The 23,910-nt window shown below is 37.3% G+C and overlaps 1 protein-coding gene across 2 annotated transcripts in view; it reads right to left on the minus strand.

Moving 5' to 3' along the window:
• Window positions 1-23,910, minus strand: part of Ankfn1 (ankyrin repeat and fibronectin type III domain containing 1) — a 336,634-nt gene that overhangs the window by 114,207 nt on the left and 198,517 nt on the right. For both annotated transcript variants that reach the window (XM_048788565.1, XM_048788560.1), the window contains 3 exons: window positions 20,418-20,619; window positions 16,734-16,944; window positions 1,437-1,631 (listed from right to left, as the gene is read on the minus strand). In XM_048788565.1, the coding sequence (XP_048644522.1) occupies window positions 1,437-1,631; window positions 16,734-16,944; window positions 20,418-20,603 (592 nt within the window). In that variant the 5' untranslated portion in view covers window positions 20,604-20,619. The remainder of the gene's footprint in view (window positions 1-1,436; window positions 1,632-16,733; window positions 16,945-20,417; window positions 20,620-23,910) is intronic.

The following is a 23,910-nucleotide window of genomic DNA, read 5'->3' on the forward strand; positions in this document are numbered from 1 at the left end:
AAAGGAATGGCAGAAGTGACAGCAGGATCTGTAGACAGAATTCCATACCTTGCATGAAATACTTTCATGTAAATTATTTCATTAAGCTAAAACTCCTGCCCAAAGAGGCCAATTTCTTTGCTCAAGAACTCAGTGGGATGAAAGCTCATGGCTTCCTAATGCCTAATTCTGGGTCTCTTCCAGAACAGGATTCTAGCCAGCTTACTCTCAGGCTGCCTTCTATTACATTTCAGGTAGTCTTTTCTCTTATGGACAAGTTTCATGCCCTAATCTCAGTCTCTAAGGACTGATGGTGGTCTTAGGTATTTCTTAACACCCAGAAGGAGTTTTATAATTTAGAAAATTATTGAAAAATGGCATCAAGTCTACAAACGTATCTGTTTCCAATGTTAATCTGTGCTAAATAAGGTACAGTAGCAAATGCACTTACTAAAGCAATTGCTGAGTCTCTGTAAAATCCATATATCATCATGTTGAGGAAATTGTTAATATTGAGAGCAAACTTTAATTAATATTGCTGAAGTTATTTGCTTCAGAGAAGGGGTTAGGCTTACATTTGGTATTCAGTGTAAAGTGCTACTTAAGAAAACTGCTCTGCCTTTAGTTTTTTGGTCTGAATCGGAGTCAGTTATTCTTTTGCAAATAGTCTGAGGCAGAGGCAGAGAATTTCAAAGGAGTCATCTGACTTTTCCCTTACATTTAAAATGTAAAGTCAATTTTTTTTTATTGTTTGAATAAAATCTTCCAGAAAGAGAGTATGATATTACACAAGTGTTTGAGTTGCATATTTTGTTTTTATACTAGGGGCTGCTCTTTCTTTTAGCAGTACTTTCCAGTGTTAATAATGAGTATTATCCAGAAAGATTTTTCTTAAGCTAACAAAAAGAATCAGTAAGGAGAATGGAAATGCAGACAATAGCATAATTTATGGTTTGATTGACTGTTCTTCTCTGTTGCTTTATTAATTGAAGTTCAGTTTATAGCTCTCTATTAAAAAAATGTAGGAGAGAGTTGAAAACAACTTAAACTTGAGCTTGAAGCAGAAACTAGACAAATAGGCAAACAAATTTTTTTCCACCTCCACATCCCAAAATATAGCCACTTAGGGCATCAGACAGTCCAGGTCATTAGGCATTAGGGCATAGCGGGTGGAAAGTGCTAGATGAGTATGACATGGTGGAGGGAGGCCAGAAGCACCAAAGTCTCATGGCTGTGGTCAGAGAACCTATCAGGAGCCAGAAAATCAAGCAAGACAAAAGATCCTTTTACAGCCTCCCAGAGCCCCTATTCCAAACAGGCTGACAACGGCCATCCATGACTATGGCAAAAAAAAAAACAAAAAAACAAAAAAACAAAAAAACAAAAACGAAGGCCTGGCTGTCTCCGAGTAAAGTTAAAAGTCTAATTAAATGTAGGAGTCCTCTCTGAATACTCACTGGCATGTTCGAAGCCCGTTTTCATACGCCTGTAGAGCCGATACCTCCACTCCCAGGCTTTCAGCTGTTTCTCTTTCTCTGTGTTGTCCAGAGTGAATCCTTCATTCTCCACCTGGGCAGACAGTTCACTCACCCTGTCCTGGGCCTCCTGGACCAGTGTGTTGAGGTGCATTGCTCGGCTTTCCAGGCTGACAACTAAGGCAAAGAAATGGGATGACTTTTCTTTCTGGGAAAAATGCTGCTGCATATCTGAGTGTCTGCTATGGAGAATGCCCGGAGAAAGTGGGATCTGTGAACCATCTTATTATCTTATTATGATAAAGTCTAATTAGTGACATTTACAACTAGATTAACTGGTAAATTCATCAAATTAAGATATTCCTATTGTTCTCTGGTCATATGCATCCCAATTAGCTGCTAGGCACAGATAGTTATAATTGCACAGATTTGTGTCTGTGATGTTCAGAAAGACAAACACTAAGGGACGAAAGCTCGGTAGGGGCAGGAGAGGCACTAGAAAAAGCTACCCATGAGGCAAGTTGTGTTCTGTCAAAGCTATTCATTTGATAGAGCCTGATTTAGATTTTCTGTTCTTATCACATTCTTCCCAACACATAGACGCTTTTGAATGCCTGTCTTAGAGATATAATTTTGTTACTATCAATTTATTTATTGCTAACAAAGTGTTGTACTGCTGGTGCCACAGTGGAGCTAGTGAGCTCTGAGGGATGGATAACTTAGGTACCATCCCATACTTATCTTTGAGCAATTTGATCTTTGATGGTAGTCTAATTATAGAATTAAAATTGTCCAGAGATGTCCATTCTCAAAATAACAACTTATACTGGTTCCTTTTTCCAAGAAACACTATGGAGCTTGACATTTCTGTTTTACATGGTGCTTCATAATCTTTATTTGATTTACATCATCTTGTTCACCTGATCTGCCTCTGTGTGATTGAGTGTTCATCAGTGATAGAACTTTTCCATCCCTGTGCTATGCTATGAGGCTGATTCTTGCTCTCAGCATATGAGGGTCTGCCTATGGGGTCATCTGGTCACTTCAGAGGATCCTCTCTTGGTCAGTGTAGGAGAGAAGACAGCCTCCATATGGAAGTGTGGTAGGAGATCACACAGTGAAATGAATCAGAATCAAGGTCTGCAGATTTGTTGCTGAAATGTGTTTGACAGGTCCTGTGACCAAAACAATATTTCCCCCTGGTGGGTGGGAAAGAAATCTATCTATTTCATTCTTTTAATTAAGGGGGAAAATATTATGAAGATAACTCAAGTGAAAATTTGTTAGGTGTATTTTGAAATGGAAATTAGGTGGTTATATATTCATATTCTCTGTGTTCATAGGCATGTTTGCATTAATTACAGGAAATGAATACTAATTTATTATTGCCCCTGCGTACCATCAGTCTAAATTTATTTACAGATGAGGTCAATGAAAAATTAGTTGAGTCTTTTTTCTTTTTCTTTCTTTCTTCTTTCTTCTTAAAGTTGCTGTTTAGAACACTCAGGACTGTGTTTTGCTGCAGATTTGTCATGGTTAATGAATGTTGCTGTAGCAGTCAATCATGTACTCTAAATACTGTCACGCTTTTTTTAAAAAGCCTCAGTCATGAGCCATGACAGAAAAATAAACAAATAAATATAAAGCTAAAAAACTCTTTCATTGAGCAGCTACACTATGCGGAATCCCCCGGGAAGGCTAAAGGAGGCCAGAATAAATGATAATATAAGTGCTGTGGACGTCGGGAAGCAAGGATGGTGTATGAACGCGGAGGTTCTGGAGAAAAAATACACACACACACACACACACACATACTCGGGTGCACACTCCAGTGGAAAAATTGGCAATATTAGTAGCCTCAAGGTGCAATTTCCTGGAGTAGTGAGATTGACAAGTCAGTACTAAATGCTGTTAATTTAACTAACTTCAGATTAATGGTAGAGTCTGCTATGACTGAAGCCCTCAAACACAGTCTCATTATAGCCTTGCTGGGAAGGTCCTAAATATAGGCATTGACAGTTTAAAACAAATTCGTATACATTTGTGTATTTTTAGACATAGGTTAGGCGTCAGAGTTTGTGTCACAGTTTTCAGGTTGATTAATTGACCCAGTAACTGCACCCTTTACCCACTGCCCCCCTTCTTCTTCCACTCCAAATTATAGAGAAAATGGGGGAATTGTCCTTGTTAAGTTATTCAGTGAGCCTTTTATTGTAAGCCTGATGTTTGAATTGCATGCATGCGTCAACACTTGGGTGATAGACACATGATTTATAAAAATAAATTTTTCTAATACTATGAAATCCCCCCTATTAATTTTTATATCCACAACTGTTATTACTGGTGTGAATTCCAGGTGGCATTTAAGATGGACAGCTTCTCTTGAGCTACGCTGGGTTCCCCTTGACATTTTTCCTGCTTTCACCAGCAGAACACATGTTACTTCTGTACCTTCCTTTTCTCCTAGGCTTTAGACTTGATGCAATTTGAGTTGTGATTGCAAAGGGATTCCACTTTATGATAAAGCTTGCTGTCTCTTCAGATACTTAACAGGGGGATTTGTGGACTTTTACAGCTAGGTTAGCTTCCCAAGATTATTTCTATCCCTGTGCTCCTTAAACAGGGATACTTAAACTTCATCATAATTTCTTGGTAGTAATGATTATTGAAGTAGAGATTCACCTATTGATCCCACAGTATGAGTATTTATGTCTTCCTGGAGTGTTGAATTTTATTTGCAGATTTTGTTGGAAATATCATTTAGAAATAAGAAATGAACATACTTAATGTGGAGAAGAATGGAAAGTGTTTCTAAAAACTGGAGATTTTGTAAAAAGAGAAATTGTATAGAAATCTCCCCCTTTTGGGGGTTCATTCCCCAGGTGTCCTTGAAGCTATACTTACTCGCCTCTGTTGTTGGGGGTAATTGCATAGACAAGTCAGAGAGGCACTGACTAAGTTAGTGGTTTCCAGCCATTTCACAGAGCAAATCTTTATTTTTTCCCCCTATGGATTTTTTAATAGCTTAATAAAACACTCTTTTGAAAGCTTTTTTTTTTTTGCCACCAAACCAGCTGACTTACAAAGTAATCATGTTTCTCCCTATTATTAATGACCTATTTTAACTGCCAATAGAAGCATCTGTTCAGATGAGATAATCAACCCAACTGAGTTAATATATTTTAAGCAGAAGCAAATTAATATGATAATTATATTAGAGTGGTAATTTTATCTGGAATAATAGTGTGATAGGGTAGGCTGTTTGACACCTTGGAAATAGTTTTGGGAACCACATTTCTGTTTTTTTGATTCCAGTATGGGAAGCTTTACAATCTCCTTATTTTAAACATGAAGAAACTGAGATCACGGAAGTTGGGATGACTTAAGCCACAATTTTCTTAAAAATCTTAAAGACCTCAGGGAACTTTCTCTAAACCAAATGGAAGATGAACCGACCTATTATATTGTAATTTTTCCAGTCACTATTTGGCATGAAATAGATGAACTCATTTTGGCTGGCTGGTTGGACTTACAAAATAGAAAGCTTATGTTTATTTTATAATTGTTTTTCCTGCCATAATTTCATAATTGTTTTTCACTTTCATTTTTTTGCGGGGGAGGGTCCATCCATTCCCTTTCACTTCCACGCACTGGGTATTTCCCTTTGAGCTCAGCACTCTCAAACTTTTTTCAGGGTTTGGCCTTTTCTCTCATTGCAGTTGGTCCCCTGTCCAGCCAAGCAACTGTCCCTCTGAGCAGCTATAGCCAGCACAATAGAGGGTCTGTGGGTGTGTGGTGAGCAGTCCGGCGGGCAAGACCACTCTGCAGCTCCTGAAACAGGCTCCTTGCTATTGTGGTGTTTAATTATCAACAGCGTTTCTACCACCCAATGCTTCTGAGTGGGTATTTGTTATAAGACCTACCCAGCTAATTAACTGCGGGAGGGGTTGGAGGAGGGCTGGGAACTTGGTGTTCAAAGAATACAATTACGGTTACTGTTTAAATCCTGAGATAAATAATGATCAGGGACTGAATGGGTTTTCTTCACCATCAGAATCTAATGTATGGATTGCCAACTACTTACTATTTCTTAATTATACCCTTGCCCTGAAATTGGTGAATTTGGGCCTGGTTGATAATTGCTTAAAACTTGAAAGTATAATGAGGGTAAAATATAAACCAATTTTAATCTTTAATTGAGGATTTTAGGGAACAATTTACTTGGCTTGCTTGAAGAAATGGAAAAAATAGACACATTTGCACATTATTAATGATATGCCATTTTGCAATTTAGTAGCAGCTTTTCTATTATTATTATTAGCATTTTCCTCTTTTATTGATGAGAAAAGGGAAGCACTAATATAATCATTTAACCTCAGTGACAGAAGGATTCTTACAAGCAACTTTAGGTTTGCTAAACCTTAGGTTGCCTAACCCATGGCACCCTTGGCCTTGTCTGATCTTCTTCATGAGGGGACCTCAATGTTCATCAAAGTAGTCTCACCTACTGTCACCCAATTCTGAATTTAAATCCTGAAATCTATTTTCCTATTACTTTTCAAAGTGGAGGCAATTCTTAAAATGGCTTTGGCATTTTGTAGATCAAGCACTATGCCTAACAAATACATCATGCTACCAGTTACTCTGCCATATTCAGCCTCAGTATCTCATCTGTAAAACTGGCATAATAATGGCACCCATCTCATAAGATGCAATAAATTAATGATAATCTTTACATAGAAGGCTCTGAGTGGAGGTTTACATTATTATTATTATACACATTGAGTTTATACTTTTAGAGACACATAATTATAAATCAGAATACTTTTTTAGGTAACAGTTTGGTATTTTCCATTAAAAATCTCTTGCTTCAGATAAAAATTTTCTATTCTGCTACTACTTAGCAATATAATATATGCTCATAAGTGGTGTCAATTTCAACCCTGTTATTTCAAAGGCAAAAACAAGATCACTTAAGCATAAACCTATACTGTAAGTCAGTATCCCCTTGGCAGCCAAGAAGAGCAGTTAATAAAATTTATCCTTGCTGATCATAAGCGTAATACAACTTTACAACTGACTTGGTTTAAGGTAGGAATATCAAAAGAAGTAAAGTATTAGGTATACTAATGATTAAATTATGTTAAATTAAGAAAACCTTATAGAAGAAACATGCAAAATCTAAGTAGCAATTTTATCTATCCTGATAAGGTTCAGAACTCAAAGCCTTGGCTTCACTTAGGTCTCAACCTGTTGTCTTGTTTTAGGGTTTTCCCAAGAGAATATGGTTCCAAGAAGGTTTTAGAGATCCGGAGAGTAAATGTTTCATTTTCATTGCTATGGAGCTTTCTTCTAAAACTCAATACACCTGGACATGGGCTTTGAAATACCATTCCCCTCTTCTTTCTAGCAGAACACGGATTCACAAAGTCCCTATTAGATAAATTAGGATGTAACTAGTGATTCCTCAGGAAGGCGATACTGATGACACAGAGGGGGACTTCCTGCCCAGGTCTCATCAAACTCAAAAGGGAAGCACACATCTTCTCAAAAACAGACATGGAAAAACACTTAAGAGAATTGTTTAGGAAACCCAAAGCAGATTACTCAATGGTATCATGTGGGGGTTAAGTATGAAACATGACAACCATATCTTCTGCCAATATTTTCAGCACAGTCTATGGACATATAGTGTGAACCCTATCATTTAAAATTTCCTGGTGATGTTTAGGGGAAAAAAAAGAGAAATATGTGAAATTAGCTTTAATAATGTATTTTGGTTAATATATCCAAAATGTCATTTCAACATGTAATCAATGTAAAAATTATTATTTAGGTACTTTATATTTTTTTGAACTGAGCCTTTGAATGCCAGTATAAATTTTATATTTAGAACAAATTTCAATTTGGAGTAGACATGTTTCTTTTTAATTTTATTTCATAGTAAACGAACAATTTGTAATTGTATCGATGGATACAAAGTGATGATACAATGTGGAATGATTAAATCCAGCTAATTGACTTAGCCATTGTCTGAAATGCTTATTTTTTTGATGAGATTATTTGAAATGTACTATATCTTTTTTAAAAAACATTTTTTAAATTGTAAATGGATATATCTACTTATTTATTTTTACGTGGTGCTGAGGATCGAACCCAGTGCCTCACTCGTGCGAGACAAGCGTTCCACCACTGAGCCCCAGCCCCAGCCCCAGCCCTGAAATGTACTATTTAGAAATTTAAAAATGTACAATGCAATGTTAACTATATTCACCACCCTATGCAATAGATTGAAAAATAATTCTTCTAACAGATTTTATATTCTTTGACCATCATTTCTCCTTTTTCCTCACCTCACCCTAAATTTCTCTAGCCACTATTCTGCTCTGTTTTGATAAGTTTGATTATTTTATATTGCTCATATAAATGAGATAAAGCAGTATTTGTCTTTTTGTTCTGATTTATTTACTTAGTACAATAATTCGCCAGTTACATAAATATTGTCACAAATGACAGAGTTTCCTTCTTTGTAGAGGCAGATTAGTATTCCATGTATATATGTATATATATGTTTATATGCCAGTGTTTTCATCTCTTCATTTGTTTCTGATGGACACTTAGGTTGGTTCTATAACTTAGCTAATGTAAATAATAGTGTAATAAACATGGGACTGCAGAAATGTCTTTGACAAACAGATTTAAAATCTTTTGGGTAAATTCCCAGAAGTGGGATTGTTGGATCATATGTTAATTAAATTAATTAATTAATTAATTATGCTAAGGATCAAACCCAGGGTCTAAACACACACTCTCCCACTGAGCTACATCTCTAGCACTATTTTTAATTTTTTGAGGAAACTTTGTATAGTTTTCCACAATGGCTGCACTGATTTATATCCCTGTCAATAATGTACAAGGGTTTCCTTTTCTTCACATCTCCAGCAGTGCTTGCTTATTTATTTATTTATTTATGTCTTTTTGAAGGTAGCAATTCTGACAAGGTATGAGATATCTCATTGTGATTCTAATTTGCATTTCCTTAAATATTAATGGTTTGAGCATTTTTTTTCCATATGACTGCTGGTCATTTACATGCCCTATTTTAAATGTGTATCCAGGTTTCTTATCAATTTTAAAATTAGCTTTTAAAAAAAAATTTAATTTTTTTTTCTGCTATTGAGCTGATTGAGTTTCTTATATATTTTGGATATTAAACCCTTATTAGATGTATAATTTGCAAATATCTCCCATTCCATTGATGATATCTCTTCACTGTTAATTGTTTCCTTTGATATGCAGAAACTTTTAGTTTGATGTAGTCCCATTTTGTATTTTTAATTTTGCTGCCTACTCTTTTGGGGCCAAATTAATTGTCCTGATCAAGATCATGCAGTATTTCCACTATGTTTTCCTCTACTAGTTTATTGTTTATGGTTTTACATTTCAGTATTTAATACATTTTGCATTGACTTTGTGCATGGTTCAATTTCATTCTTCTGCTGAGAGCCTGCCTCCAAAGGGGTAACCAGTGACCTCTATCTACTGGTGTTTATACCCTTATGTGTTTCACTCCTGCAAGTCTGTGTGATCCAAAACCCACTGAAATGATAGAATTCCACTCCTGAGATTGGGTTATAAAAGATACTGCTCTCACCTTGGTTGCTCTCTTCCTTTTTTCTTTCTCAGATCTGTTTCTTAGATCTGTTGAAAGCTGACTGCCATGCCATACAACAGTCATAAGGAGACACCCATATAGTGGGGAATGTGGGCCCCTTGCCAGTTGCTGCTCTGTGTAAGTGTGGAAGTAGATCCTCCAGCTCCATCAGACCTAGTGATGACAGCAATCCCCTGGGCTACCTGAGCCAGAGCCACCTGCTGAATCCATTTCCACATTTCTGACCCACATAAACTGTGTGAGGGAGATGTTTGTCACCCTCAACTCCTACATTTTTGGATAATTCATTACACAACAATATAAAACTAATATACATGGACATATTAATTATCATCTTCATTTTATAAATGAATGGAGGCACAGGAGTTTAAGGAATTTTCTCATTGCTACAAATATCAGATATGGAATTTGAAGCCCAAACTCCCTGAGTTCAGAAATTTAATTTTTAGACCTTGCAAAAGATGAAATTTAAAAATTTCACTCCCAATTTTTTTTCTGTTGTTGTTGGTGATGGTGGGGGGGGGTGTATGTGTGTGTTTTGAAACTCATGGGGGAAAGTCCGGATACCTTCCAAACTGATATCAGCAATTATGTTGGGGGAGTTTAGGGATGGACACTAGTTCCTAAGTGTATACCTGTGTATGTACGGAGAAGTGGATTAGGCATTCAATGACATCTTTTAACTTCATCTGTAATGTCTTCATTTTTGACAAGGAGAATATATTCTGTGTTGTGTGTGTGTGTATATATATATAATAAAAAAAATTAAAGACAGATGAAAGAAAAGACAACTATCAAAAAAAGGAAATCCTGCCATTTGTAACAACATGAATGAACCTGAAGGACATTATGCAGTGAACTAAGCCAGACACAGAAAGACAAATACCACAGGATAACATGTAATATAGTATCTAAAAATGCTAAATTCAAGGCAATAGGGCATAGAATGGTGGTTGCCAGCCACTGGCGGGAAATGTGAGGATTAGTTAGTAAAGTAATCCCGAAATAAGAAATAATGGATTCATATCCCTAAAGAGAATAGTAGCCTTGGGATTTGCTCAGTTCAATTAAACAAATATTGCCCACTGTTGACCGGGGATAAAATGATGAATGAGACAGACAGGCCCTACTCTTGATGGAGTTTACATTCTAATGCAGGGAAGGCAGAAAATAAACAAATAAAAACACTGGGGAAAACAGTGATGAGTGCTATGCTAGAAAATTATAATAGAATGATGTGATTCAGATGTTGGACTTGATGGTCAGAAAAAACCTATCTTGAAAATACCATATTTGAGCTGAAACATAAATGTTAAGGAGTTGACCATGTAATAGTCAAGATTAAAAACCTCAAGGTAGAGGGGACAGCTAGTGCAAAGGCCCTGTGATAGAATGGCTTACCCATGTTGAAGGAACATAAAAGTGGTTGGTGTGGGTGAGTGGCATACCACAAGAGATGTGGCTCGAGGAACAGATTGGTAAATCAGGGTGAGGTTTATATCCCAGTTTTAATAAAGCCAATAAAAATATCTGGGACTTATTCTTGAGACCTGCTTAAGGCTCATTCTTTACGTGTCCTTAATGGTTGCCAATCTCTGTCCTTTGAGGGTGGATTTGGTTTCAGGAAACCTCTCAACGTCATCTGAGGCCCAGACGGGTGAACATGAAGAGTGATGACTTTGGGCAATGCTGTTTTGGAACAAAAATCAGGTGTGTAAGCAGTGAGTCTGACTTTCTTATGAACAGACTCTGAGGACAATTCCTAAAGTGTTTGGAGCAATGGCAGCATTGTTGGATGGAGTGTGGGGTCTCCCGGGAGGACCATATTGAAGGATAACATTCGATTGGGTTTTAGACTTTCTGCTGTGTTTGTTTACACAAAGCCAGCCTCATTAGTTTATAGTCACACCTTTTAGACATGGCCTGAACCAGTCCCAGAACTAACACAAGCCCCCAGCTACTGCAGGAGTTTGGGGTGCATCCTGACCAGCCTGCCAAGATTGTAATGCTGGTGTCCACACCATCCCTGGATGACAGCTGCTCTACAGTCACATTTTATGAAGTAACTGAACATAAGGAATTCTAGGTGACACTTCCTGTTTCCACAGGCAGCATCAAGAGAGATGGTGAGAGAGAAGAGCTCACTGAGACATGCAGTGGGAGGTAAGGGGGTCTGGAGAGACAAGAGAACTCACTAAGGGAAAGGTCAGGTCTAAGGTGGAGGAGTACTTAGCTACTCTCACAGGTCTGTGTTAACACTGCCAAAATGCAAACACCAGGCTTCATTGAAAACCCCCAGCAGTAACTGGAATACCCCAGCAGCAGGCAAGAGTGCCTCCAATTCTAAATTACTAGATGACTTCCAGGCATTTCCCCATGCACTGTGTATATGTATGTATGTCAATTGCACACACATGTGTGGACATACATACACAGAACTCAGTATCTGTGATTCCCAGCAAAATAAGATGGGCTACTACAAAGACTGAGGTTTCACCTGAGATTTTCTGAGAATCCACTATGTCCTAGGTACTAGGATCCAAGGATAAGATCAAACACACATGAGTGACCAGATTCATAAATGGTAGACACCCAGAGGAGCTAGTTTCTTTAGTGTTTCTAGGACCTTACTGATGCCAAACCAATGGCAGCCTCAGGAAGGCAAGGCCCTCATTGATAATTTAGCAATTCTGCCTGGAGACTGTTGAACTGTGATTGCAGGGTAGGGGCAAAATATGAGTTAGTTAGAAAAAGGGAGGAGTGTGTGACTGGGGGTTTTTATACAGAGATATATTGATTTTCTCAAATAGCAGCTGTTCAATTGATCATGAATCATAGTGACTGGGAAATCCTCAGTGGCATAGCTGCAGGTGTCTTGTGATCCCTTCTTTCAGATTCTGTGCCTGTTTCCTAGGCTTAGCACCACAGTCTGCAGGGTAGTACTTGGGATTCTACTTCAATAATGGCTGATGTTTGCTTCTGTGGATACGAGTATTACAGTAGTCAGCTCCCCATTCCTGGTTTCACTTTCCACAATTTCAGTTACCCTTGGCCAAGTGTAGTCCAAAGATATCAAATGAAAAATTCCAGAAGTAATTCATAAGTTTTAAATTACATGTTGTTCTGAGTAGTGTGATAAAATCTCATACTGTCCTGCTCTATACCACCAGAATGAGAATCATCTCTTTGCCTATTGTATCCATGCTGTATACACTACCCACCTGTTAGTCACCTTGTAATGGTCTTAGTAATCAGATCAGTTGTCATGATACTGCAGTACTTTTGTTCTAGTAACCCTTATTTTACTTAATAATTATCCCAAAATACAATAGTAATGATGTTTTATCATTATAATTGTTTTATTTTATTTTATAATTGTTTTATTTTGTTATTGTTGTTGCTAATCTGTTACTGTGCCTAACTCATACATTAAACTTTATTATAGGTATGTGTGTATAGGAAAGAGAGTTTGTATAGGGGTTGATGCTATCTGTAGTTCAAAGCATCCACTAAGGGTCTTGGAACATATCCTCTGGATAATGAGGGATGGCTGTACTTTGTGTTACTTGCTTGCAGGTGGGAGGAACTGAAGACAGTTACTGGATAAAGATAGCAAATTCATCTAACCATTGGGCTGGGGTTCTATATATAACCTCAGAGGAATATGCAGCTGTGGATGGCAGCTTCTTGGGCTTTTCTTATGAGTAAGGAAATGTGCCTGATTGAGTATCAAGCCATGTTTGTAAAGAATACCTCCATCTAGCTCTGTGATCTAGGGGCTAAAGGCAGGTCTGACCAGTGGCTTTGGAAGTAAATCCCTAAACCAAACTATGTCATTGTGATTCTTTTTACAGAGGACTTTCTTCTGAATTGTGTTAGGATCCTTGGTTGGCATAGTGAAAAGAGTATAAGGCTAGTTTTCAGAATGAAATGCATAGGGGAAGTAAGTAAATAAAATTAGCTATATTAGAAACCATTTTCTCTGTTTTGAAATATTTGATAGTCATTAGAGGAGCAGATGGAGAACCAGGGAAGAAAGGAACTGAACATCTCTTGTATAACAGTGAATTTGCTAAAGCTTTTCTACAAATACCAAAGCACTGGGTACAGATGACCTGGGTTCAAATCATGACTCCACCACCTGTTAGCTTCTTTATGTTAGGTAAACTATTTAACTTTTTTTATTCTATTATTTTTTGCTGGTAAAATTAGAAAAACAACTCCTACCTCACAAGCCAGTTGCGGAGATCAGGTGAGAAGATGTAGACAAAAGCATTTTTTTTTTCTGTGTGTAAAAACAGTATAAGAACTCAAGGTCTCATTGTTGTTTTTCTTATATCCTGTTTCTCCCACTTCTTGGGAATGGCTTGTAGCAGGTGTTTGCTTATAACATTGTGGCTGTTTTTTCTCTTGGGCAAGCTCATACTCATGAACAGAAGCAATTCTATTTCTTTTGAACTTGGTATAGAAAGTATCAAAACTGGGCTGGGGTTGTGGCTCTGCGGTAGAGCACTCGCCTAGCACATGCAAGGCCCTGGGTTCGATTCTCAACACCACATAAAAATAAATAAATAAAGATATTGTGTCCAACTAAAAAATAAATATTTTTTTTAAAAAGAAAGTATCAAAACTCCCCCAAACAGTGTGTTCTTCTATCCTGTCAATCTCCAACACAAATGGCACCTCAGTTACAGAACAGAACAAAGAAATGCACCATAGGATTTTAGGGAACATCACACAGGGAAAGATGTGGGCTTCTAGTAGCCACTGCCCTCCATACTGGTTACCTAGAAAGTCAGTGAGTTTGTGTAGGATCCCAGGTATTGACATCCCACAGATGGGGACTTGAGTCCCTGACATCCCTGTTTGTTGCTAGATATGTGACCTTTGCTCAGTCACATAACCTGCAAGAATCACAGATTTCTTATCTTCAAAATTGAATTGAGATATCATAATGATGGGTAAATGTAAACACCAGAGATACTGTGTATGCAGACTTCATAGGCTCTCAATCAATATTCCTTTGCCATTTTTTTTTACACATGTGTCAGTCTATGTGTGGTATTATCTCTTTGACTTCTTGGGTGGTCCTGGTGACTTAGGTGTCATATTTCATAGCTGAAGCCTGGGCTTATCTCTCACTCTCTGTCCTTTGCAACTTTGTAATGATAATGTGCTTATCTTCCCAGAGAAAATAGGGACCTCTTGAACAACTTTGCTTTTGGCTTAACTAGATAGTTATTCCTCAAGTTCAGTTATGGAGGTTCATTTATGCACATGGGGGCTTTGGGAGGTTAGAAGTCTTACTGTTCTCAGGGAAAAATGCAGAATTCGCCACAGTGTCTCAGGTAAGTAGGACTAATGTTTCATCCAACCCAGTGCAGGACGGCTGAGGCAACTTCTGGATGAATAGTCCCCTTGTTCCTATAGAATGGGGCTAAGTCTGCTTTCTCCATGGTCAGACCTTCTGATTCTCTCTCCATCCCTCTCTCACTGAGTCTCCAGGACAGACATTATTGCCAAATGAATCAGAAGGCAACAAAAGTGACCTTTTGATTTATTCCATCCTAATTTGCCATCCCTCCAAAACCTCTAGTTTCACCAGAAAAGGAGCAGCACTTTGACTATGGAGTGCTTTTGAGGAGCCCAAATACTATTGAACCCAAATCCTCACTCTCTCTGACATGGATGTGGTAAGCTTAACATTTTTCAAATAAAGAATTTTCTGATATAAGGATCTGCCTCCATATCCAGTCTTTGGGTAGTAGTGGTTTATGAAATGTAGGAGTAGAGATGTGTTCTCAAATTATATAGTCATTTACTTCTCTTTCAGCCTTTTGGGTCTCCCTACTTGGAAATAAGTGAAGCAGTATTAAAGAAACTAACAGTTTGAAGTGTTTACTTTTTTTCTTTTAGGAAACATAAAAAACAATGGCACAGAGCCACTGTGGTCATTAGGTCAGAGAGTTTGCACCAAAGAGAATGTGAGTATCTATCCCAAAATGTTGTTTTGAGGATTAAAGGAGTCAATACATGTAAAGAACTCAGAATAGTGCCTGGCACAGACTGATGCTATATGGTATTACCTGTACAATTCTGGGCAGGGTCTGCCACTGGCCCCTGAGCAGCTGCCTCTGCAGTTACTATCACAGATTCTACTTGGAAGCAGATTCAGAAAGAAGCCAGTCACAAAAGGCCATGAGGTTTCTTTTGGGAATGATGAAGTTCTAAAACTGACTGTGGTGATGTCTTCATGACTGTGCATATTCTAAAGATAATCAAATTAAACAGATGAATTATATGATGTGAGGATTATATCTTAATAAAGCATATATATGTATGTGCTTATTATAACATAATATTATTATACATATATAATATCTTAATAAATCATGTGTGTGTGTTTAGAATTCTGCCACTGGCCAACATCATGATCCTATTAGTCAAAGAAACCAGTGTCTGTCTACCTCTCTGTTACAATAGCCTCTTAACTGGTCTTACCATTCACAGCATCCTTGCCACTGTACTGACTCTAGCACCACTGTGATCTTTTCATGGACAGCAGACTATGGCATATACCTGCCTAAACTGCTCCACCACCTTCTTATCCCATTCAGTCATCAGTGTGAAACATTTTAGCATGGTCTCAAGGACCTGCTCAGTCGGGTCCTAGTGACTTCTTCCTTGGCCACTATGTTCCCATTTGATACTTTGCTAGCTCCTTTGGCCTTCTTATTCTTGCAATACATTGATCTCATCCCTGCCTGCTCAGCATCTTTCTATTTTCTACACAATATGCCCAGAATTTGACCCCCACATCTTTTCATGGATAATTTCTTTATATTATCTAGGACTTAACTAAAATATCATCAAACCAGAAAAGCTTTCCTTGTGTAAAAAGTTTAATATGGTCTCCTCCCATCAATCTCTAGCCACTCATTAAAATTTTTTTCATGGGCTGGGGATGTGGCTCAAGCAGTAGCGCGCTCGCCTGGCATGCGTGTGGCCCGGGTTCGATCCTCAGCCCCACATACAAACAAAGATGTTGTGTCCGCCGAGAACTAAAAAAATAAATATTAAATTTTTTTTTCATGGAATTTATCACTCTTTGAATTTACATTTTATCTATTTACATGCTTTTTGGAAGTCTCCTCCATTAGGAGGAGACAGTTTTTCTCTTTTACTACTGTACTCTTAGTACCTAGAACAGTTCCCCGCACTCATTGCTTGTTGAATGAATGAATGAAGCCACAACATTAACTGTAGATACAGAAACAGAAACACATACGTACTCATTTTTTTAAAATATGTGTGTCTCCTACTCTGCATCATCTTTGGAAGTATCTTACATATTTGAAAGCTTGGGATAAAATTCTTTTATCCCTTTTCAATATCATTCATCATATTGAATTAAAATGCAATTAAATGCTTAGACTGAAAAACACAATTGCTCTTTGCCTGAAAGTCCAGAAAATTTGTAAAGGGTTTCAGAGCCTTTGAGTAGGCAACCATTCTTACTTGGAAGATCAGCAATGGTTATTTCAGTAGTTTAAAGCAGAGATCTAGCTCTACTAGTAGGCAATTCTATTCTCAGGCTTACTTACAGTGTGGACTTTCTCTAGCTCCTGTCCTCAGAAGAATCCTAGCAATGGGCACATTGTTGGTCATGATGGCAATATCCAGGGGCGTTAGTCCCTCACTGTTAGGCGTGTTGAGGTCTAGCTCTTCTGGTGTGTACTGGTACAGGAGGAGCTGCACAGCATCAATGTCTTGCTGCTCAACTGCTTCAAACATGGCTTCGTTGCCCTGGAAATTCTGGAGAAGAGTGAAAGCAGGTTAGTATAGTTTGCTAGACCAGTGTGTCTTTGTGGCATAGCTATACTGAACTTTAAAGATTGCTTCAGGGACTATGTGCCCACTTATATACAGATAGTTGCATAACCAAGATTAATCCTAAGGTCTACCAAGTAAACACTGGATTGGACCTGCCCGTCTTCCTTCCTTCCTTCCTTCCTTCCTTCCTTCCTTCCTTCCTTCCTTCCTTCCTTTCTATTTGTTCTTTTTAGATACACATGACAGTACAATGTATTTTGACAAATTATTATACATACATGGAGTATAAGTTATTCTAATTAGGATCCCATTCTTGTGGTCTTTGCTTACTTTCCAATGGGCATTGAACAGATATTATAAGTAGATGAACTGAGAAAATACTGCACTGTATAGCAGTGCTAGTTTGTAAGTAAGCACAAAATAAACATCTTAAACCAATTCTCTGTGGAAAGAATAATGTTTGATAGGTCATTAAAAGATGTTCTTGTGAAGAAAGTAGCATATAGTCAAATAAATATGGTAAACATTAGGTTAAACTAAGTCACTCAATTATTGACTGTAGGATATCTGATGTCAATTATTTTTACATGTGTTTTATTGTATTTAGCTCTACCTACACCTGGAATAGTGTGCTATAGAACACAGGTTGGGGAATGCTGGCATAGATAATGTTAGCACATGTAGTTTAATCAGGGCTGGTTTGATATGGAGAGTACAGTTTCTTTCAAGCTCATCCCCTTCCTCTCCATCTGCAAGTTTTATCATCCTTTGTCTTGACTTGTGGCAGTGACCTATCTGCTGCTACTCTTGGTCTCCTGTACTGTCACAAGAATAATCTTCCTAAAATATACATATTTTAGTAAATTTTTGGTCATTGTAACCAAAAGTCCTGAAAAGAATAATGTAGAGGAGGAGAAGTTTATTTGGGGCTCATGGTTTCAGTCAATAGATGGCCAACTCCATTGCTTTGGGCCCAAGGTGAGCAGAACATCATAGTGGAAGGGTATGGTGGAGGAATGTGGCTCCAGACGTGGCAACAAGGAAACAGAGAGAATTCTTTTCATCAGGGACAAAATATATTCCCAAAGACATACCACCAGTGACATACCTCCCCTAGATAAGCTATACCTTGCCTGCCTACCATTACTGCTTAGTTAATCCATTCAAATGGATCAATACGCAGATTGGGTCACAATCTAATTTCTCATAATCTAATCATTTCACCTCTGAAAAATTCTTGCATTGTCTCACATGTGAACATTTGGGGGGATCCTCTTATCTGAACCATAATAATACATACTGCATGTCACTTCTCTGTTTATAGATCACTAAGCACTTCCCAGTGCCTATGAGCTGATGCCCCTATTCCTAGCCTCTTGGTCTCTAATTCCATACTTTCTTAACCTGGAGCCCCAACCATTGGACACCTGGCATTTCTGAGCCCTGTGGTGAGGGGTACAAGTGGCAATGTCCAGGGAGGGTTTCAGGGACTCTGTAACTAACTGGGGACCTGAGAGGGCCAGAATGAAATAAACAAGCCAGCTACAGAAAAAGATATCTATGGACAATATGGTTCTTTCAAAGGATTAGCAATGAAGAAGTGCTCTGGAATTCTCTTACATCATTTCTGCAGCTCATAGGAAGAGACCAACACATACACTACTTACATATTTATCTGGTGTCTTCTCCAAGAGTTGCTTGGTCTTTCAAATGTTGAAATACCATTGATCTTGACCTAGCACCATAGTTGCCTGATTAGCATGTGGAAGATCTGTGGTGACCAAATGTTTAGATGGGCAGTTTTTATTTTTAAAAAGTCTTATTAAAAATTGATTGTCTCAAAGACTGCTGGTTGGCTTTAACTGAGTACACCCCACAAAATGGGAACTAAGGAAAATATGAAGTGATTATGCAAATACTCATTTTGACAGTGGGAACCCAGGGAATAGAGCTATTTTTGTATGCAGTTCTCTTTGCTATAGAAGAGCTGCTGAGTGAAAAATGTTTTGACCACAATCTGCTAAACTGAAAGGTCCCTGATGCTTGGGCTGCAACTTAACCACAGCCAAACCCTCCCAGAAGATGAGTTAGAAACAAGAAAATGTATTAGAAAACAAATGAGTTCAAAGTTAAAATGCTGCCCTGTCCATAGTGTGTATTTGTTTTTGATTCTTAGTATTTCTGATTTCTCATGATCCATATTTACCCTCATTCTTTAGTCATTTCCTGCTCTATGCTTTTGTTGGCAAATTCTAACTTGCTTCTATCTGGAAAGGTCAGGACTCACTTCTGTTTTAAGTTCAAACAAATGGAGCCATTATAACCTTGCAAAAATACCTGTGTTGAACATGTGCATGTTATGCGCTCAGATTTTACTGAGGGCCGATATAGAAGACTACCATATGAGAACATCTACGGTATTGCCAATACTTCTCTTTGCTATTTGTTGTCACCTAGTTTACTATGACATCTATGCAGGCCAGATGACGTAGCAGCAGGAAAATACTCATTTCTCTTGATGGACTGATAACACTTTCAGTTATCAGCTAATGGGATGCCAAAACCAGTTCTGTTTCCTTTTCTGCTTTCACTGCCTGAGAACTCAAAGATAAGTGTCATAATAAATTTCATGTAGTCTATTTGCCTAGGTTTTTGGTATGTGTGTTTCTCTTTTCATGCTCATATATTTTCTTTCTTTTTAAAAATATTTAATTGAATTTATTTTTTAAATATATGACAGTAGAATGCATTACAATTCTTATTACACATATAGAGCACAATTTTTCATATCTCTGTTTTTTTATAAAGTATGTTCACACCAATTCATGTCTTCATACATGTACTTTGGATAATGATGTCTATCACATTCCACCATCATTGCTAACCCCCTGCCCTCTCCCTTCCCCTCCCACCCCTCTGCCCTATCTAGATCATATATTTTCTTTTTCTTTCTTTCTTTCTTCTTCTTCTTCTTCTTCTTTTTTTTTTTTTGCTATTTATCCCTTCTACTCCTAGCTATTATATAGTAAATATGCATTCTTTGCCTGGATTCTATTTTATGTCTTTGAAAAGCATGTGGATTATACATTAGATGTAAGTAAGTAATATTAATACTATTATTTGAATGATTACTGGACTTCTCAAAAAAAATATTTAACCTGAGAGTCCATATTTGTCAAACAGCTACTTTTTTGATTGGTTTCTTTGGTCTAGTAGTGAAAGAAACATTAAAGGGAAAGAAGTTAAGAAAAAGAAAGGAAAAATCTCATAATCACTCATACTTTGTCCACAATCATGGATAGGTGCACTTCCCATCTTGACAGATTCTATTTCAGCATAAAACTGTAAAAATATGAGCTTCAGAAATGAATGTGAATCATCTTAGAATTTCTTTAAACCCAAACATAAATAAACAAATCTAATTGACAGAAGACTAAAAAGAGTTTTGTTGTTACCACCGAGGTCTTCCTAAGACCCAGCCGATCAGTTCTTGTTCTAAAATAGGCCTCATCAAATGAGGAGTGGCTCCCTTTCAATTTCTCTGAGAGATTCCGGTACAAGCGTTTGGCAGCATTGGGGGACGATGGGGCACTGTGCTTCTTTGACTGGGAAAGATGTAAATTCTGCATCTGTTGGGTCATTTTTATACAGCAGTTCCTAGGAAAAGGAAAATCTTATGTATTATTTACACATTATAACTGCAAGTTGATAGTAACCATCTTGAATCCTAATACAATATCATAACTGGAAGGGACATCAGAGATCATCAGACCTAATTTCTTTCTGGTTTAGATGAGAAAATTGAAACCCAGGTAAAGGAAGTAGCTTGTTTATGACCACAGAGATAATTGGTAGCAGGAATGACAACCTCCATTTACTATATTACATATTCATTTATATATATATGACTTTAGTCTTTTTTGGTATCTCATCCAATTGAGGAAGTGTGTCAATTCTGAAACCTAAGGGTGTGTCCAATTATCTTGGATATGTGCAATTGGTACTTTTCTATTTACCTTCTCCTAGACACTGGCCTTTGTTGGGTGGATAAAAAAGTGTAGTTGTTCCCTGAACACCCTCCATTTCTCTTGAGGATAGCAGTCAAATTGTGAAGTTAATTGTGTTCACTTAGTGTGCCCAGGATAGAGATCTTCCAGGGTACTCTCTATGTGCATTCTCCAAATAGACTTAGCTGTTGTTCCAAAAATCTATTAACAGGTCCCACTAATGTCATAACTGAAGTCAGTTTTTAAGAGATCAGTCATGTCATTTCAAAAGTCATCCACCATTATTTGGGGATATTGTTATTGAAATATTGTTGCTACCAAGACTATGACCACCTAGTGTGTGAATGTGTGTGTGTGTTTTGAATGAGCAAATGTACAAATGAAATCACTAGCCAATGTACTTCAATGCAAATTTATATTCTAATCTTTTCACTATTTTCATGACTGAGAAAACCTCTGGGGCATGCTGCTGTCTTCCAAACACCTCCTATCAAATTTGAGTGGAGTCTTCATTTGTAAGGCTGCATTGCTACTTAGCTGTGACCTTTAGATCATTGCTAGGCCTTAAGTTTTTAGACCCTTACAGACCCTATGACATAAAGCTGTGTAGAAAATCTTTTATTGATCAAACTCTTCACAGAACTGATTCTGATGATTCTTCAGTTCCCAAAAGATAAAATATAAATTCTTTAGCCTCAGATACAAGTGCTTTTCTCATCTCTTACTGTACTTCTACATGTTATGTTTTAATCCTTCTGAACTCTGTGGAGTTTTTACTAAATAATTCAAAGGTTTTTTGCCTCTTGGTCTTTGCATATATTACTTTATATGTAAGAGAAGTGAATCTCTGTTTTCATCACCTTAGAAATGGTTATCAATCCTTAAAGTATATTTTTAAGAAGTCTCTGACACTCCCAGGCAAATTTGGTATATGTCTTTATGGCAATCATATTACAATTGCTTGGCTCTGGGTCTCTCAGCTAGTCTATATGTTCCTTATGGGTGAGGACTGCCAAATCCTAATTTGTATATCCTCAGTGCCTAACATGTGGCACAAGGTAAAAGAAATAAAACAGATTAGAGTATAAATTCCTACTCTTTCACCTACTGACTGTGTAATCTTGGATAAGTTACTTAACCAATTTCATTTTTCTCCTTTATAAAATGGGGATAATATGGCATCTGCATATTATTGTTATGAGAATTTGATGTAACAATGCATGCAAAGAGCCTAGTGTATAGGAGGACTCCTAGTAGCTAATGTTTTGTTATAGAAAATATCAATAAATACTTCAGAATAAATGAGTGCACATAGGAGAATCTGTTACTTGCAATATAGGAGAAAGACTTGGAAAGTCTGTCTTACTTCTGAGCTTGGTTACATGTTCACTGGCACCACCCAACCTTAATTACTTTCACTTCAACAAATGCAAATCCATCTTCATGCCATTGCTAAATGTCCTTAGGCATGTTTTAAGTCTTACTTGCAATTTCCTCCAAGACAGAAAGATTTCCTGGTTCCTTACAAGGTGATCAGGCACAATCAGACTTAGTCACATCCATCAGGCCCCACCCAGTCTTAGCTAAGTGGGCATGTTTAACATTTGGAAGAATGACACAAGGCATTGTCTGTACTGTGTGTGTGTGTGTGTGTGTGTGTGTGTGTGTTTGAGTTTATAAATAGTCATTTTAATTATTCACAAAAGCTGAAAAGAAAAAGTTAGGTTATTTGTCATCTTTGTCCTTCCATCTATAAATTCTTTACCTTTGCTTCAGTAGCAGTTACAGGACTTCCTCTAATTTATTTCTTTTCATACCTACAAAAATTCCAGATTCATGTGCAAGCTGGATCACATGGGGATTGCCTTAACCTCTTTCTTTCTGCCTTCTGTCTCTAGCCTTTTCCTTAGCGTTAATGTCCTAGTTTAAGCCATCTGTCTTGTCTACATCATTATTGTTCCCAAAATAACTCTACATTCTTTTGTATCTCCCACAATGCCCAGGAGTCCAGTAAATAAATTCTTGTCGATTGATCAAATTCCAGTGACTTGCCCTCTAACTGATGACACCTACCCACAGGGCCCCTTTTGTCTTTGCTCATCTCCCATCTGTTTCCTTCCGTCAAAACAGGTTGACTTTCTCTGTCTCTTTGACTCCCTTCTCACACTCCCCCAGCTGTCCCTTTCTTCCAGCTATTCTTCAGTATGTTTCCACTCTTCTAGCTTTCATCTATCATTATGGTCTGTTCTTCTCCTCTATATTTAAAATTTTGCCAGATGAAAGATAGTGACAAAACAATTTTCTGGTATCTATGTTTATAAATATAAATACCTCTCCCAACTCTATTTTTTTTACCCTTATGGAAAGAGAGAAGCATTTGAAAATCAGTGTAGTTTTGGCTCTGGAATTTGGTGTACCCAGACATCTATCCTGATATCGTTACCTGCAATCTATGTGACTTTGGACACTTTATTTAAATTTTCTGAGTTATTTAATCATATATAAATGGGCATAATAGTACATTTCTTATGAGTTGTGAATATTAATCAACGCATGAAAGGTACTATCTTGTTTGGTGCATTTTAACCACTTGATTAATAGCAGTAATTGTTCAGGTTACACCAAGTCTTCTTCCCAAACTAGAGACACTGAAGTATATTGTAATGATTTATTTTTCTTGCTTGTTTTAAAATTGTCTTGAGTCTGATTTTATGTACTTAGTATATTATTTAGTTTTTATATTGAGAGAAAAATGTAAGTTCAGATATTTTTGGGATGTATCTTTATAGTAACTAATATTAAAGCAACTAGGAAGGAGAACTTCAGACTATTAGAGTAGAGTTGAATAAAGAAAAATCTAAAAATAATTGAAAAAAATAATAGAAAATATAAAATAAAGAAGTAGGGCTAAGATAAAATACATTCATGAATAGAATGTATT

The sequence above is a fragment of the Marmota marmota genome, unplaced genomic scaffold, assembly GCF_001458135.2.
Source record: "Marmota marmota marmota unplaced genomic scaffold, marMar, whole genome shotgun sequence".
Taxonomy (NCBI): Eukaryota; Metazoa; Chordata; class Mammalia; order Rodentia; family Sciuridae; genus Marmota; species Marmota marmota.